The 17,562-nt window shown below is 43.2% G+C and overlaps 1 protein-coding gene across 2 annotated transcripts; it reads left to right on the top strand.

The window, feature by feature from the left end:
- The first annotated feature begins 10,179 nt into the window (after positions 1 to 10,179).
- Positions 10,180 to 17,000, top strand: CHST4 (carbohydrate sulfotransferase 4). 2 transcript variants are annotated; one of them, NM_001076145.1, is given in 2 exon segments: positions 10,180 to 10,354; positions 15,163 to 17,000. In NM_001076145.1, a coding segment is annotated over 1 exon segment (1,176 nt). In that variant the 5' UTR covers positions 10,180 to 10,354; position 15,163; the 3' UTR covers positions 16,340 to 17,000.
- Positions 17,001 to 17,562: the final 562 nt, after the last annotated feature.

Raw genomic sequence — 17,562 nt, 5'->3', positions numbered from 1 at the left:
ACATTATCCTGGCACAGTTATTAAACCATTCTCACAGACAGCCATTCCACAACTCCCCCTCTCTTGAAAATTTCCATAACATCTTCCTTATCCTAAGATGACAACCTTGTCTCTTAGTTCACCAAGGAAAAAAAAACAACAACAAAAAGAAGAGAAAGTCCACAAGGTCTCCACCTCCCTGCATCCATGCTCATGCACTCTGCCTTCCCTCCTATTAATAACGATTAACATTTGCTGTTGTTGTTTAGTCACTAAGTCGTTTCTGACTCTTTTTGACCCCGTGGACTGCAGCGATGATGAACAGTATGTGCTCCTAACTTCGGAGCTGTGTACTCCTGGTTCCATCATTCCAACCATCCTTTCTCTCCTGGACCATTTTCCATCAGTAAATAAACAAGCGGTTACTTTCTCATCTTTAAAAACAACAACTGACTCTTGACCTCACTTCTCTAACAACAATCCCATTTCTCCTCCCCTGTAGACAATAAGAATTGGCATCTCCAACCCTTTCCTCTATCAGATTTTTATCCTTTTGACTCCAAAGAATGTCCTCTTGTCAAGGTCATTAATGACATCCACATTGCTATATCTAATGGTCAATATCTATCCTTAATCTTTCTGAAGGTTTAAAGACAATTGATTACTCCTTTCTCCCTGAAACATTTTCTTCTCTTGGCTACCAGGGCACCACACATACTCCATGGCATTATATATGTGTGTGCATATATATATTAATATATATATATATATGTATATCCAACTGCCTGATCAACATTCCCACTTGGTTGTACAATAGGCATCTTGAACTTAACACATCCAAAATCAAATTCCTGATTTCTATCCCCAAACCTAATTCATTTTTTTTTTAATAGCAACCATATCCTTGAGTCAGCCTTGACTCCTCTCTTGCTTTCACTCCCATACCTGATCCATCAGTGAACTGGTTGACTCTACTTTTAAAATATATGTTTTAATAGATATTTAAGGATCTACTAACTCTACTGCTTTTACCCTGATCTGACACACTGGTCTCTTGATTCACCTCCTAGCTGACCTCTCAGTTCTGCCCTTGATCCTCTTATGGTTTATTCCCCTCCCTCTAACCCAAATAATCCCCTTAGAATATGTTATTCTTAAACTTATACCCTTAAGTAGCTTCCCATTTCACCCTAAGTGAGAGTCAAACTCCAACTAACAGGGACTCCTACACAATTTGTTCCATCCTGCCTTTGTTACCTCTCAACCTCCTCTTTCATACCGTCCTGCTTCCTCACTCTGATCAGTCACACAGCTTTCCTTGTGATTCCTGGCTTAGCACCTCTGCACTTGCCTGTTCCTTTTGCCCAGAATGGTCTTTCTTCGGGTATTTTCCCTACCTCCTTTAGGTCCCCACCAAAATGTTACTTTTCCTGACCTATTAAAATTTGGGGACTTCCCTGTGGTCAAGTGGTTAAGAATCCACCTGGCAATGCAGGGGACACGGGTTCAATCCTTGATCCGGGAAGATCCTACATGCCACGGAATAACTAAGCCCATGCACTACAACTAATGAGCCTGAGCGCTAGAGCCTGTGAGCTGCAATGAAAGTCCCCAGTCACCACAACGAGAGAAAGCCCGTGATCAGCAGCAAAGACCTAGTGCAGTCAAAAATAAACAAATAAACTTTTTAAAAAATAAAAGTTGGTCACAATCTCTTCTTTCCTTATTTTTCTCCATAGCACTTATCACGAGCTGATACACTACACATTTTACTTGTGTTTGTCTCCCACGCAACAGACTTCAAACTCCACAGACACAGAGAATTTTTTCTGATTTGTTTCCTGCTGTTTTCAGGGCCTAGAGTAGTGCCTGAAGTGTAAGAGATACCCAAAAAGTATTTTTGGGATATATCACATGAAGATTATGATGGAGCGATGAGAGACAACAGCACTTTTTAGAAAATGCTTAATGGCATGCCGAGTTTTCATCTTGTCCGTGATGAGCTCCACTGCAGCGTTTCCATCAGAAGAGTGACAGGGATCAGACCTGGACAATGAAAGATCAGTCTAGCCACAGGGTGGAGCAGAGACTGGAGGGGTGGGATTGGAGCTGGAAGGAATACTTGAGAGGATGTTGGCAGAAATTCAAGTTAGAAAAATTGAGAGCTGAGCAAAGGCAGAGGCTATGGACATAAAGAGAAAGGGAGTGAATTTGACAGTTACTTAGGGGCAGAAGAGAGACCCTGGTGATTAACGTGATATGTGGAATACAGCCCACCAGAAGACACCCTTTTATTCTCCCCAGATTTCATCCCCAGAAACCCCTAGGCTGGGCCATTATGGATCACCTGTAGCAGTCTCTGCAGATTTTTGAAAGCCTGGAGCTGAGCTAGAATTCTTAAATCCCACCCTGTCCTGATTCCAGGTAAGGCACTGTCTAACAACGTCAAGCTCCTGAACCACTAAGAATTTACAGGTTTGGGCTTTACCAGGAACTCCTGGTCTATTTCCCATTTTCTCACCCACTCTGTCTGCCCTGTTAAAGAAAGTCAAGAAAGCAAGAACCACCAAGAAACTTAAAACCTTGTTTACTTTTTACCTTCTACTGACCTACCTTAATTTAGCTTCTTCTCCCACTGTTGACATAGTTACTTCACAGATGCAGAGAGATAAGGGCTATCCTATTGCCAGGGAACCACCCCCCCCACCCCTGCCCTGACCTAGGGCCCAGTTCAAGGAAGCAAGTGCTATTGATGGCAGTTGTCCATTTGATAATAGGATTTATAGTAAAAGATTCGCTTCCTGGCATACTTCTTCAGAAGGTCTTGGCTTCCCAGGATGCTAAGGTCCAACTACTATAATCTATACATGCTTAGCCAAAACAGAAAGCTCTAGTCCTCCAGAACTCATTCTTTAAACCCAACCCCTTAGCCAATATCCTAATTGGGACTGACATCAGGCTTTCGTAAGCCACACAGGGCTGTCAACCAATGGAGGGAGTTTAACATCACTTAAGTTTCAGACCTTAACATCCACATTGCAGGCTGCTGCATACTGAGTGAAAAGAGGCGAGCTGGAGCCCCCACATGAAAAGGAACACAAAGAAAGCTGGACTGTCCTTTCAGTGTCACTGTGGACAGGAAAAACAAGTAGCCAAGTACATCAGTGAGGAAACTCCAACCTAGTATGCAAGGAGTGATGGTCTGGGTAAAGGTAGCAAGTATGGGTAGTGTAGCTGGCACAGGGCTTCTCCTTGATCTCTTGAGAAAATCAGACTTTGTTTCAGGGGCTGACCCAGGATCTCTTCACCATTCAGGTGGGTCCCCAGTAAAAATCCAAGAGCAACTGTTAGAGCTCAGAGCTCTGCTGTATATGGTCTGTGGGAGACAACTGGCCCCGCAAATTACAGTTTGAGAAACACCTGAAGGGCATGCAGACTTCCGTAGGGATCCTTAACTTGGGACCTCCTTGAAATTGGATATGATTTTCTGTTTGTATGATGAGCATATGTGCACTTTATTTAGAGAGAAGGTCATTATCAGATTCTCTGTGACTTAAGAAAGAGACTGGATCTGTACAACCTTAACTCCATTTTCCAAAATGGTAGAATTAGTCACACTCCAAGTGTTCAATGTCCACATGTGATAGTGATCACCATATCTGTGCAAAAACATTTCCTCACCACAGAAAGTTCTATTGGACAGTGCTGCCTTAAAGAAACGGTCCATGGGATAAGAAGAAGGTAATATTACCTGATGAATAAGCCTAGGCTTTGAACTCAGACTCAGGGTGGAGTCCAGACTCTGCCACGATAAACCATATAACTGTGGATACGTTGTTTAGCTTCTCCAAACCTCTTTTCATCACCTGGAAATTACGAAATTTATCTCCCAAGGCCATGGCAAAGACTAAAGGTGAAAACTCAAATAAGTGTGAAGTACAGTACCTGATTTGTAGCAAGCTCTCAAGGAATGGTAGCTACAATGGTCTTTCATAGTCTTCATGCTCCATAATACCTTATTGGGAATGCCCTCTGTTTTGGATACCCTAAGTTTTTTATTAATTACTGTGAATACCTATTTCTTAACTACTGCTTCCAGCCTGCCTTTCTAAAAGTTATTCCTAACAGATTTATGAGTCACAAATGAAAGAGGCTAAGATCTGTGGTATTATTGATACATATAAGGAAGGAGGCGAGAACGGCCACTTGTACCCAGGACTACGTGAGGTGCTTCATTAGTTGTTGAAATCAGTGCGACTTCCCTGGTGGTCCAATGGCTAAGACTCTGTGTTCCCAATGCGGGGAATGATCTGCATTGGGAACACAGATCCCAATAGGTCTGATCCCTAGTCAGGGAAATAGATCCCACATGCCACAATTAAAAGATCTTGCATGCTGCAACAAAGATCAAAGACCCCACGTGTCATGGCTAAGACCTGGAATGGTCAAATATTAATAAACAAAAATTTTTTAAAAATCATTAAGATCACCATATTTGCCACAGTGTTATATGTAATAATGAAAAACTGGAAATATTACACAGTAACAAAAACAAACAAACAAAAAAAACCCCCATAATTGCATGTAACAATGTGATGAATCTTACGAGGACAACATGAAATGTAAAAAGCAAATCTCAAAAGAATACATGTGGTATAATTCTACCTAGAAAGAGGTCAAACTGGGGAAAATTCAATTGTGCTGCTTAAGGTGATAAACTGTAAGGAAGAACAAGGAACTGCCTACCATGAAAGTGGTCACCTCTGAGTGATGAGGCGAGGGATATTGAGGCAGCTTTGGCAATGTTTTGTTTCTTTTTTTTTTTTTCCTCCCAGAGTGGTAGTTCCTTTATATTATTTGTTAAATTGTACCTTTATGCCCTAATTTTAATTCATAATTTAAAATATTTTAAAATAAAGACAAAAGGAAAATAAATATAAAACTACATTTTCAGTGTTATTTCAATTATACAGATGTCTGCAGGCATGGGAAAAATGATCAACGGTGCTCTTCTCTGGGCAGCAAAATGTAAAGAGATTTATGCTGTCTTCTTTATACATTTCGCATTTTTTAGATTTTTTATAATTAACGAGTATTACTTTTACAATAAGAATAAAAGCAGAACTACCGACTGCCAGTTTTGCTCTTCAATTTGTATCTCTGCAGTGGTAGAGTCACTTTGAGGAAGAGAAAGGTCTCTGACATCTGCTAGAGAGAAACAGGAAGGGAGCAAGGGCCACACAACTGAAATCAATACAAAGCACCACCACAGGTCTGCTTATTCATGTTGACGATAGGCCTTCAGGGGGCTCAGCTGACAGAAACCAGAAAAGATACCACTGCCTGTCTTATCCCAGAACCCACACAACTCTGCCTATTCTCTCTCTTTCAAGGCCTTGGAAAATGAGCCAACAGATGAGAAAGAAAAAAGAGACGTTATTACGATTCGATAATAACTACCACTTTAAAACTCATTATTGTCATAACAGGGCTTCCCTGGTAGTTCAAACGGTAAAGAATCTGCCGGCAATGTGGGAGACACAGGTAGGAACCCTGAGTCAGGAAGATCCCCTGGAGAAGGGAATGGTGTAATATTGTCTTAGGGGTGTTACATGCATTAATTCAATCCTAACATTTACAAGCATTCTATCAGGTGACTATATATTTCGTGCTGATATTCTAGGGTTGGGGAGGTGGAATGACTTGTCCAGATGTCTGACTCCAAACCAGCTGCTCTCACTCCACCATGATTTATCTTTACTCCTGTACATGTTGTAAAGAGCTTCCTCATCTTTTTCCCCCTACTCCTAGCCAAGATGAGCCAAGTGAAACGTAGGTTCCATTTCCCCAGGGAGTGACAGCTCATTTAATTACAACAACAAACTTGCCACCAGGAAGAAGGGACTATTTAAAGGTGTCAATTACACAGTGATTGTGGAATTCATAATGTGACAAATCCAGTGGCTGAACCTATGATTATCTGACAAAGAATATATAGTGGAAGAGGCCCTCTGCCTGCCAACAAAGAGAAGTCAGTCAGTCTGTCCCAGTGCTGCACTATGCGACTTCTCTCCTGGATCTCCCTTCTCCACGAAAGGGAGCAGCTGTCTGTCAGACGGTTTCTGAATTAAATTCCTGGAAACTATACAGGCTATTTTTCATGTCTGACTCAAGGCTTGGGAAATCTGGTGTGCTCCTTTATATAATTCAGCCTTTGACCTGAAGAGTTCCCTTTAGCGATCTGCATTTTCTCACCTGTACAATCATCTCTTCTCCATATCCACAGGTGAACTGGTTCCAGGACTCTCACTGAAGTCATGCTCTAGTCCGTTATAGAGAATGGTGTAGTCTCTGCTTATAACCTATACACATCCTCCTGTGTACTTTAAATAATCTCAAGTTTACTTGTAATAGAATGCAAATGCTATGTAAGTAGCTGTAAATACACTGTAAATGCTATAAAAATAGTTGCCTGTGCCTGGCAAATTTAAGTTTTACTACATGCTATGTAGAACTTCCTGGCAAAAAAAAAATTTTCTGCACATTTTTAACCAAGGTTGTTTGACACCTCAGATGCAGAAGCTAAGGACAAGGTGAGCTGACTGTACTTCAGTTCAGTTCAGTCACTCAGTCATGTCCAACTCTTTGCAACCCCATGAATTGCAGCACGCCAGGCCTCCCTGTCCATCACCAACTCCCGGAGTTCACTGAAACTCACGCCCATTGAGTCGGTGATGCCATCCAGCCATCTCATCCTCTGTTGTCCCCTTCTTCTCCTGCCCCCAATCCCTCCCAGCATCAGGGTCTTTTCCAATGAGTCAACTCTTCGCATGAGGTGGCCAAAGTACTGGAGTTTCAGCTTCAGCATCAGTACCCCCAATGAACACCCAGGACTGATCTCCTTTAGGATGGACTGGTTGGATCTCCTTGCAGTCCAAGGGACTCTCATGAGTCTTCTCCAACACCACAGTTCAAAAGTATCAATTCTTCGGCGCTCAGCCTTCTTCACAGTCCAACTCTCACATCCATACATGACTACTGGAAAAACCATAGCCTTGACTAGACAGACCTTTGTTGGCAAAGTAACGTCTCTGCTTTTCAATATGTTATGTAGGTTGGTCATAACTTTCCTTCCAAGGAGTAAGCATCTTTTAATTTCATGGCTGCAATTACCATCTGCAGTGATTTTGGAGCCCAGAAAAATAGAGTTTGACACTGTTTCCACTGTTTCCCCATCTATTTCCCATGAAGTGATGGGACCAGATGCCATGATCTTCATTTTCTCAATGTTGAGCTTTAAGCCAACTTTTCACTCTCCTCTTTCACTTTCATCAAGAGGCTTTTTAGTTCCTCTTCACTTTCTGCCATAAGGCTGGTGTCATCTGCATATGTGAGTTATTGATATTTCTCCTGGAAATCTTGATTCCAGCTTGTGCTTCTTCCAGCCCAGCATTTCTCATGATGTACTCTGCATATAAGTTAAATAAGCAGGGTGACAATATACAGCCTTGACCAACTCCTTTTCCTATTTGGAACCAGTCTGTTGTTCCATGTCCACTTCTAACTGTTGCTTCCTGACCTGCAAACAGGTTTCTCAAGAGGCAAGTCAGGTGGTCTGGTATTCCCATCTCTTGAAGAATTCTCCACAGTTTATTGTGATCCACACAGTCAAAGACTTTGGCCTAGTCAATAAAGCAGAAATAGATGTTTTTCTGGAACTCTCTTTCTTTTTCGATGATCCAGTGAATGTTGGCAATTTGATCTCTGGTTCCTCTGCCTTTTCTAAAACCAGCTTAAACATCTGGAAGTTCACGGTTCACGAATTGCTGAAGCCTGGCTTGGAGAATTTTGAACATTACTTTACTAGCATGTGAGATGAGTGCAATTGTGCGGTAGTTTGAGCATTCTTTGGCATTGCCTTTCTTTGGGATTGGAATGAAAACTGATCTTTTCCAGTCCTGTGGCCACTGCTGAGTTTTCCAAATTTGCTGGCATATTGAGTGCAGCACTTTCACAGCACCATCTTTCAGGATTTGAAATAGCTCAACTGGAATTCCATCACCTCCACTAGCTTTGTTCATAGTGATGCTTTCTAAGGCCCACTTGACTTCACATTCCAGGATGTCTGGCTCTAGGTCAGTGATCACACCATCGTGATTATCTTGGTCATGAAGATCTTTTTTGTACAGTTCTTCTGTGTATTCTTGCCACCTCTTCTTAATATCTTCTGCTTCTGTTAGGTCCATACCATTTCTGTCCTTTATCGAGCCCATCTGTGCATGAAATGTTCCCTTGGTATCTCTAATTTTCTTGAAGATATCTCTAGTCTTTTTCACTCTGTTGTTTTCCTCTATTTCTTTGCATTGATCGCTGAGGAAGGCTTTCTTATCTCTCCGTGCTATTCTTTGGAACTCTGCATTCAGATGCTTATATCTTTCCTTTTTTCCTTTGCTTTTCGCTTCTTTTCTTTTCACAGCTATTTGTAAGGCCTCCCCAGACAGCCATTTTGCTGTTTTGCATTTCTTTTCCATGGGGATGGTCTTGATCCCTGTCTCCTGTACAATGTCACGAACCTCCATCCATAGTTCATCAGGCACTCTATCTATCAGATCTAAGCCCTTAAATTTATTTCTCACTTCCACTGTATAATCATAAGGGATTTGATTTAGGTCATACCTGAATGGTCTAGTGGTTTTCCCTACTTTCTTCAGTTTAAGTCTGAATTTGGCAATAAGGAGTTCATGATTTGAGCCACAGTCAGCTCCCAGTCTTATTTTTGCTGACTGTATAGAGCTTCTCCATCTTTGGCTGCAAAGAATATAATCAATCTGATTTCAGTGTTGACCATCTGGTGATGTCCATGTGTAGAGTCTTCTCTTGTGTTGTTGGAAGAGGGTGTTTGCCATGACCAGTGTGTTCTCTTGGCAAAACTTTATTAGCCTTTGCCCTGCTTCATACTGTTCTTAGTGTCTGTGATTAGATAATAGGCCATCATGACAAGCCCGTGATTTCCTGAGGCATTTTTTATTTAGTTATTTTGGGATATTTTATAATTTACTTTCTCTTTAGAATATTTTGTAAATGGCAACTAAAACCCATTTTTAACAAACACCTATAAACAACCCAGTGTTAAAAATAAGGAAGCAAAAAAAAATATTGCCCAAACTCTGAGGTCACTGACACTGTTTTTGGAGAGAAGTCTAACAACCACTGAACGCACTCCACCTCCCAGCCCCTTTCAGACAGAAAAGTCTGTGGTTCCTACGCACTGTGGTGGGGGAAGGTAGTGGTCATTTTTAAGAATAACTTTTATTCAATTTACTTAGTATATATTGAATTATTTGTAATTAACTAATTAAAATTAATTCATATTAATTTATTTAATAATTTGGGTGACTGAGTTTTTCACGTTTAAATTAACTGAATAAAAATATTCAGCTAAACTGAGTCACTTTGCTGTATAGATCAGCACAACACTGTAAATCCAACTATACTTCAATTAAAAATTTTTTTTTCAATTTGCCTATTGCTTTATACTCACAACAATCATGTAAATTAGTTCAGAGTAGTTGCATGATTTGCCCAAGTACACACAGCTAGTTAGAAGCTATAATCTTTTACAATAACTTTTTTTTCCCTTAAGGGGGAAATTTCCCATACCCCAACTAAAGGCCAATACATCTACATCCTCCCATAGAATGAGTTCCTACATCTAGGCAGGACATCTAGTTATTACCTCGCACAAGAAGGGTGAAGATGTTGAAAAAAACATAGAGGCAAAAAAAAAAAAAAAAAAAAACTTATCTCCCTAAATACTGTGGGGTGAGCAGGAAGGTACAACCCAGAAATACTTTCTAGGTTTTCTCTCCTCTTTTTGCAACAGAGATTAAGAGTAAGGTATCACATTGGGTCATTTTGGCTGTCATTGTCCTGTGACTTCCCTATCAACCTCAAGTACTTCTGGAGTCCCTTTCCTTTCTCCACTTTGCCCTAAGAGAGTTAACCCTTCCACTGCCTTCAAGGAATTTAGCATCCAGCATCACCTTCCAGTTGTGGGAGAGAATACTTCCTCCTTTGCTTCTCCAGGCCCAGCCCATTCAAGCAGCGTCTCCCCACCCCCTCGAGTCTCTTAGAGTTAAAGCTGCTGGGATCACATCTCCCTGGGAGCCAGTGCTTTCTTAACCCGGTCTTGGAAGGTAGCTGATTTCTGGCCAGAGGAAGAAGACAGTGAAATGTGCTCTGAGTAGGGATGGTTATGCAAGATTTGAGGAGGAGAAGGAAGCTGAGAGGGGAGCTGGTGAGTCAGAGGAAAAAAGCTGTACAGCTTAGCTGGCAGAGCCTTCAGAGTGGTGGAGAAGCCCAAGCTGTTGACAAGGTAAGGAGAGAATTTCCCGTGTACACCTCCAGAGCAGGACCATTATTCCCAGGTCCTTGGAGCAGAGTTTCAGATAACATGGGACAACTAAGCTGGGCATTTCTTTGTGAATGGCAGAGAGGTGTTGGAGAGGGGATGGATCAGAATCACCTGGATAATATTCCCCAAAAGCACAAGTTGCCTGCCAGCAGCTCTCCTAACCCCACGCACCCCCATCCGTAAGAAAGAGCCTAGAAAGTGAGTGGGGCTATTCTGATGTATACTTTATAGCTGGTTCATCTTACTTATTCCGATGCTGGCTTCTGTGTTTCCTGTAGCTTCTCCTCTGCTCAGGTGCTGGGAAGTGAGGACCAGAGGTGCTAAGAGCTACAGATTTTCTCTAGCTCAGCTGACATTTAGTGTGATAACTGAATTCTCAGATCTGAGACCCAAAATATCCAGGTCTAATCAGGCGGGGCTGTTTTTATCATTGAGAATTAAAGTTCACTTATTCTGAAACACGGAGGTGTGGCTCATCACTGTTCTATGTGATGTATTTAATTGGACTGTTGTCATTACTGTGACTAGAAGGGCTTTCAAAGTTGTGGAGCTCCATTCCGATGTAAAATAAGATTAAATTATGAGGCCAGTGAGTCAGCCAAGGTAGAAGAGACTTCTGTCTTGTAAGGCTGTGGACAAGTCTGGAACTTCTAACTGTGAGTAAAATACCTTTAAAAAAAGTATTTGAGTCTTCAGGCTACTCTCTAGTTGTGCTTGGGCTTCTCATTGGGGTGGCTTCTCTTGTGGCAGAGCACAGGCTCTAGGGGCACGGGCCTCAGCAGTTGCGGCACAGGGCCTCATCAGTCACGGCTCATGGGCTCTACAGCACAGGTTCAGTAGTTGCAGCGCCCTGGTTTAGTTGCTCTAATGCCTATGGGATCTTCCCAGATCAGGGGATCCAACCCGTGTCTCCTGCATTGGCGGGTGGATTCTCTACCACTGGGCCATCAAGGAAGCCCCATGTGGAACATTTTTAAAGTCTTTATTACATGTGTTACAACACTGCTTCTGTGTTACATTTTGGTTTTCTGGCCACAAGGCCTATTGGATCTTAGCTGCCCAACCAGGGATCGAACCTGACCCCCTGCCTAGGAAGGCAAAGTCTTTACCACAGGACTGCCAGGGAAGTCCCAATATAGTGTTTTTTCTTTTATTTATTTATTTTTGGTTGCGCTGGGTCTTTGTTGCTGCACTTGGGCTTTCTCTACTTGCGGAAGTGGGGGCTACTCTTTGTTGTGGTACTCAGGCTTTCTCATTGTGGGGGCTTCTTTTGTCGCAGAGCACAGGCTCCAGGCATGCTGGCTTCAGTAGTTGAGGCACACAGGCTCAGCAGTTGGAGCTGTCGGGCTCTAGAGCTTGGGTTCAGTAGTTGAGTCACACAAGCTTAGTTGCTCTACAGCATGTGGAATCTTCCCAGATCGGGGGTCAGACCCATGTCCTGTGAATTGGCAGGCTGATTCTCATCCACTGCACCACCAGGGAAGACCCCAGTATGTTTTTAAATTACGTTTCTTGGAAGGAGATGACAGGTTGTGCTGTGAGTGTTTTTTTCCTTCTATTTTCTTCTTTTACTAATGGACCCAGGGAAGTTTTGTGAGTAGTCTATTGCCCCTCAATGGGGCTTTAATTTCTTATTAATAAATATATATTTTTAGTGATGCTCATGGTTTTTACCCCCTTAGTTCTAAATAATACATGCTCTGTATAGAACTTAATTTTTTAGAGTTAGGTTCACTGTGCCATATTGCTTCTAAACTATGGTTCTGACTTAATATCTTGCTCCATGCAGTTGAGATAGTATTGGTTTTGTGCTCAATACTCAGTAAAATCATCTAAATTTTAGTAACTAATATGGGTTTGATCCCTGGGTCAGGAAGATCCTCTGGAGGAGGAAATGACAACCCACTTCAGTATTCTTGCCTAGAGAATCCCATGGACAGTGGAGCCTGGCTGGCTACAGTCCATGGGGTCGCAAAGAGTGGACATAACTGAAGTGACTTAGTATGTATGCACACATGCCACTTCTCACACTCATTTATTTAGTCATTTGTTCAACAAGTACTTAATGAGCCCTAATCAGTTGTGTGTTTTATGTGCCTGTAAACAAGATAAGATATAGCGTTCACCTTTAAGTAATAGCAGCCCAGTGGAGATATTCATCCTCCACTGTACTACAGGGGCTTCCCCTGTTGCTCAGCTGATAAAGAATCTGCCTGCAATGTGGGAGACCTAAGTTCAATCTCTAGGTTAGGAAGATCCCCTGGAGGAGGAAAAGGCTATCCACTCCAGTATTCTGGCCTGGAGAATTCCATGGACTCTATAGTCCATGGGGTCGCAAAGAGTTGGACACGACTGAGCAACTTTCACTTCACTTAACTGTACTACAGAGAGAGAGATGGATGGGAATGGAAAGTTCGGGAGAAAACTAAATCTTGGGAGGAAATAAGATACCTTTCAGGGAGAAAGCTGAGAGGTGGGCAGAATCTTGAGGAAAGAGTGGTTGTCTTGCAAATGTCTCAGAGCTTGTAAACAATGGGGCAGGGACTTCCCTGGTGGCTCAGTGGTAAAGAATCCACCTGCCAATGCTGGAGACACAGGGTTCCATCCCTCGTCTGGGAAGATCCCACTTGCTGTGGAGCAACTAACTCCATGTGCCAAAACTACTAAGCCAGTACTCTAAAATCTGGGAGCCATAACTACTGAAGCCCACCAGCCCTAGAGCCCATGCTCCGCAACAAGAGAAGCCACCACAATAAGAAACCTGTGCGCCACAACTTGAGAGTAGCCTCTACTCACTGCAACTAGAGAAAAGCCCTTGCAGCAACGAAGACCCAGCACAGCCAAAAAAAAATTAAATTATTAAAAATAAATAACAGGGCAAGTTGTAAGAACTGGAAGTAAAATTCAGAACCTAAGGTGTCAGAAAGGGAAGGGAGTGACAGAAGATCTAAGATTGGATTATGTAGGGCCCCCGGACATGAGAATTGGGGATTTAATCCTATATGTGTCAGAAAGCTACTGAAGGACTTTAAGGAAGGGAATGACAGGCTTGTGCTTTAAAAAGATAGATTCTGACAGCAGTGAATGAGGTGGAGAGCTGAGGGAGAGAACTGAGAGACAGAAGTGAGAGGCTACTTACTAAAGAAGCCAGGCTAGAGATGAGCAGACTCATTTTGATAACAGAGAGGGCAGAGTTCAAGAATGCATCAAATAGCCAGAAAAGAACACTCAGGAAGGTGCACTAGGGACCTCTCATAAATGCTTCCCAACCTCAAGGAGAGTCTACAGAGGAGGTAGTGTAGGACAGCCGAGGAGAGGTGATGGTTAGATGAGAGGAGATTGCCATGAAAAGCCTTCAGTTTCCTGTTCTTTCTGGGCCGCCTCTACACTGATTCCAGTGACTGCAGAGATGATCTTTCCCTGAGATACACCCTCAAGGGTCTCTGGCTGAGCTCATCAGCCCCATCATGGGTTGCTTAGATCCAGGTTGTATCCAGATCTCAGTGACAAGAGATGGGATTCACTTTACAAAAGCACACTTTCCTGCTGGCCAGGGAAAGTGCTCATGGAAAGAAAAAACAGAGAAAGTGAGAGGGTTCCCTTGACAGTCCCTGAAAACTGTGGCCAATTAAAGCCTGAGGACAACCGAGGACGAGTCTGAAGGCCAGGCACCAGCTCTGGGTGAGAATGGGCATGAGGTCAGGAGCCACAGGCAGGAAAGGAGCGCTCAGAGCATGAAGCCCACTCTGGACCCTGAGCTGGCCCGAAGCCACATGGGGGCAGGAGGTGGACTTTTGAAAGGTCCATGTTACCAGTCCCTAGGAAATGTTATCTTTTTCCTGAGCTGATTATAGGCCCTGCCTATAAAATTCTATCCTTGTATTTCTACATAGGTCAAGTTCTTTCCTTTCTCTTTTGCTCCATTAATTCCTATATTTGTTCTAAACTTTTCCTCATACTCAAATTGTCTTTGGGAGAAGGTCAGTTCCTCAATACTTGGCTCAATTCTTGAGTCATTATCAAACATGGCTTAGTTTCTAATCATTTCCTCTTGGGCTCAAGTTCAAAAGAACTAGGTCCTGTTCTTCTTAGCTGGTCCTGCTGTAACCTTCAGGGCCAAGACAGGAATTACTATTCATTGATATGTTCCTGGCATATAACAATGTGCTTTTTTTGGCACATGGGAGAGATGATCCTCACTGGATCTGCTGGCACATGCGGAGGAAATGTATTGTTGTCATGAATGGAAGAGAAAAGTTTCTGGGCCACTGCCACTTAAGGTTTGGTTGAGGTCATCACACACTTCCCAGAAGGTTCAGGGGACTTCCAAGGGAAGCCCATGGGCTGGCAAAGCATGTTCTACCTCTTCAGGAAGCAAGCCATAACCTCCAAGAGGCACATCTGTGGCTGTCCAACTCCTCCTCTAAAATCTGCTCCCTAAAATCTCTGGAGCTCTAGACACAGACAGTGGTTTATGACCAGTATGAAGCCTAACTGGACAATAGATACCAAAGGTACACATACCCATACTCTCTGACTCAGCAATTCCACTTCTTGGGAATTAGCTTACATGCTTGGATAATGATGTGTGAACATAAAGGTCATTACTGAAAGCTCTGAAATGGCCAAAGACTGGAAAAACCCCAAAGTTCACCAATGAGGACACTGGTTAAATACTGATAAATTGTGGTACATCTGTACAATAAAATTCTATGTTGTGATAGCCTAAGATACCCCTCTGTTTGTTCTTCCATGGTCTTCCACTTCAGCATGATACCGCCCAAAAGAATGAAGCTCCTGCTGTTCCTGGCTTCCCAGATGGCCATCTTCATTCTGTTCATCCTTGTGTACTCCCATGATGACAACTCCCTGCAGGTGAAGGAGGAACCCAAGTCCCCGCATACTCATGTGCTGGTCCTGTCTTCGTGGCGCTCTGGCTCCTCTTTTGTAGGGCAGCTTTTTGGACAGCACCCAGATGTCTTTTACCTGATGGAGCCCGCCTGGCACGTGTGGATGACCTTCACACAAAGCACAGCCCAGAGGCTGCATATGGCTGTGCGGGACCTCATTCGGGCCATCTTTCTGTGTGACATGAGTGTCTTTGATGCCTACATGAATCCTGGCCCCCGGAAACAGTCCAGCCTATTCCAGTGGGATGGCAGCCGGGCCCTGTGTTCCCCACCTGCCTGCAACCTCTTCCCGCGAGATAAGATCATACCCCAGGCCCACTGCAGGATTCTGTGCCACCAGCAGCCCTTCGAGGTGGTGGAGGAGGCCTGCCGCACCTACAGCCACGTGGTGCTCAAGGAGGTGCGCTTCTTCAACCTGCAGGTGCTCTACCCTCTTCTGAGAGACCCTTCCCTCAACCTGCACATTGTGCACCTGGTCCGGGACCCCCGCGCAGTGTTCCGGTCCCGAGAACACACCACGAATGAACTTAAGATTGATAGCCACATTGTGATGGGGCAGCATTGGCAGAAACTCAAGAAGGAGGATCAACCTTACTATGCGATGCAAGTCATCTGCCAAAGCCAGCTGGAGATCTTCAAAGCTGTACAGTCCTTGCCCAAAGCCCTAAGGCAGCGCTACCTGCTCGTGCGCTATGAGGACTTGGTCCGGGACCCCCTGGGCCAAACTGCCCGAATGTATGAATACGTAGGGCTGAAATTCTTGCCCCGGCTCCAGACTTGGGTACATAATATCACTCGAGGCAAGGGCATGGGTAAGCACGCCTTCCACACAAATGCCAGGAATGCACTCAATGTCTCTCAGGCCTGGCGCTGGTCCCTGCCTTATAAAAAGGTTTTTCGACTTCAGAAAGTCTGCAGGAATACCATGAACCTGCTGGGCTACCACTTTGTCACATCAGACCAAGAGCAGAAAAATCTGTCGCTGGATCTTCTGTCTACCTGGAGCCCCTATGAGCTGGTCTACCAAGAGGATTAAGGAGGCTCCTTCTCCACCCAGCACCAGCTTCAGCCACGTTAACTGAAGGCTATTTCTGAGCTTTGACAGTATGTGTCAGTGTACGCGTGAGAACGGGTTTGCCCACACATGTTCAAATCGAGAGATCTCTGTGTCTCTGCTCATTTCTAGAAAAGAGACTTGGGAACCTTATGTGAGAAGCACATACCAACCAACAAAACAGAAGTGATGCCTTTCTTCTCTTTTTGGCCTTCCTACCTGTGTATACCTCAGAGATTCTGTGGCCTGGGTCCTACATAGTACAAGCAGTATCACTGGAGAAAATCCATAAACTCCTCTGTCCACATCTTGCCCAATGGGAAAGGACAGAAACAGGAAAAAAACAGGGAAATGGGTCTTCTGCCAAAGAGCCCACCAACATATTCAATAGACATGTTAACTCTGAGCACTCAGAGCTCCCAGTGGATTAAAAAGAAAGCAGGGATCAGGGTTGGATGCTTACCTGTGAGCCTGGCCACAACAACTGTCAATTTACACAAATACAGAAGAAAACCTCTGCACAACACAGCAAGCTTTTAAGTTCATGGGGTGGCTGGACCCAATTTGGACATCAGTTCCCCTCAGTGTTTTCCTATTTTAAGCTGTGAAATTGCCATCTGTTAACACTAAAATTTCAAAATAAGATTCTGTTTGGAGTGTACCTTTTTATGCTTTCTAATTAGTTAGTAGTAAATGTTCATTCTTATGGGATCTTAGCTAACAGCTTAATCATCTTTATAGATTTCTTTTACTGAAATATTTTATTTTTTAAATTAAAAAAAATTTTTTTACTATAATATAGTTGATTTACAATGTATTAATTTCAGGTATACAGCACAGTGATTCAGTTATATATATATATATATATATATATATATATACACTTATATTTATAGATTCTTAATAAATACTTTTGTTATTATCTATCACCCACACATAGAACAAAATTGTTAAGACAGTGTTTGGTTCAGACGATGGACTAAGTCTAACTTGGTCAATACTGACCTATACACTGCCCTCTCAAGAACTTGTAGAAAGTAGACAACCACAGCTAAGCCCACTCTCATGTGAGATGTAAGCTGTAATAATACAGGATGCATCACTCTAGGTTCTGCTGCTGCTGTGGCTGCTAAGTCGCTTCAGTCGTGTCCGACTCTGGGCAACCCCACAGACGGCAGCCCACCAGGCTCCCCCGTCCCTGGGAT

This window comes from Bos taurus, chromosome 18 (genome assembly GCF_002263795.3).
Source record: "Bos taurus isolate L1 Dominette 01449 registration number 42190680 breed Hereford chromosome 18, ARS-UCD2.0, whole genome shotgun sequence".
NCBI classification, from domain to species: domain Eukaryota; kingdom Metazoa; phylum Chordata; class Mammalia; order Artiodactyla; family Bovidae; genus Bos; species Bos taurus.
The sequence above is the reverse complement of the archived record's forward strand: the minus strand, read 5'-3'. Positions and strand labels throughout refer to the sequence as shown.

What these genes read in the sequence shown, in the direction of transcription:
- CHST4 (XM_010814539.4), top strand. Translation starts at nt 15,164, where the DNA reads ATGATACCGCCCAAAAGAATGAAGCTCCTGCTGTTCCTGGCTTCCCAG.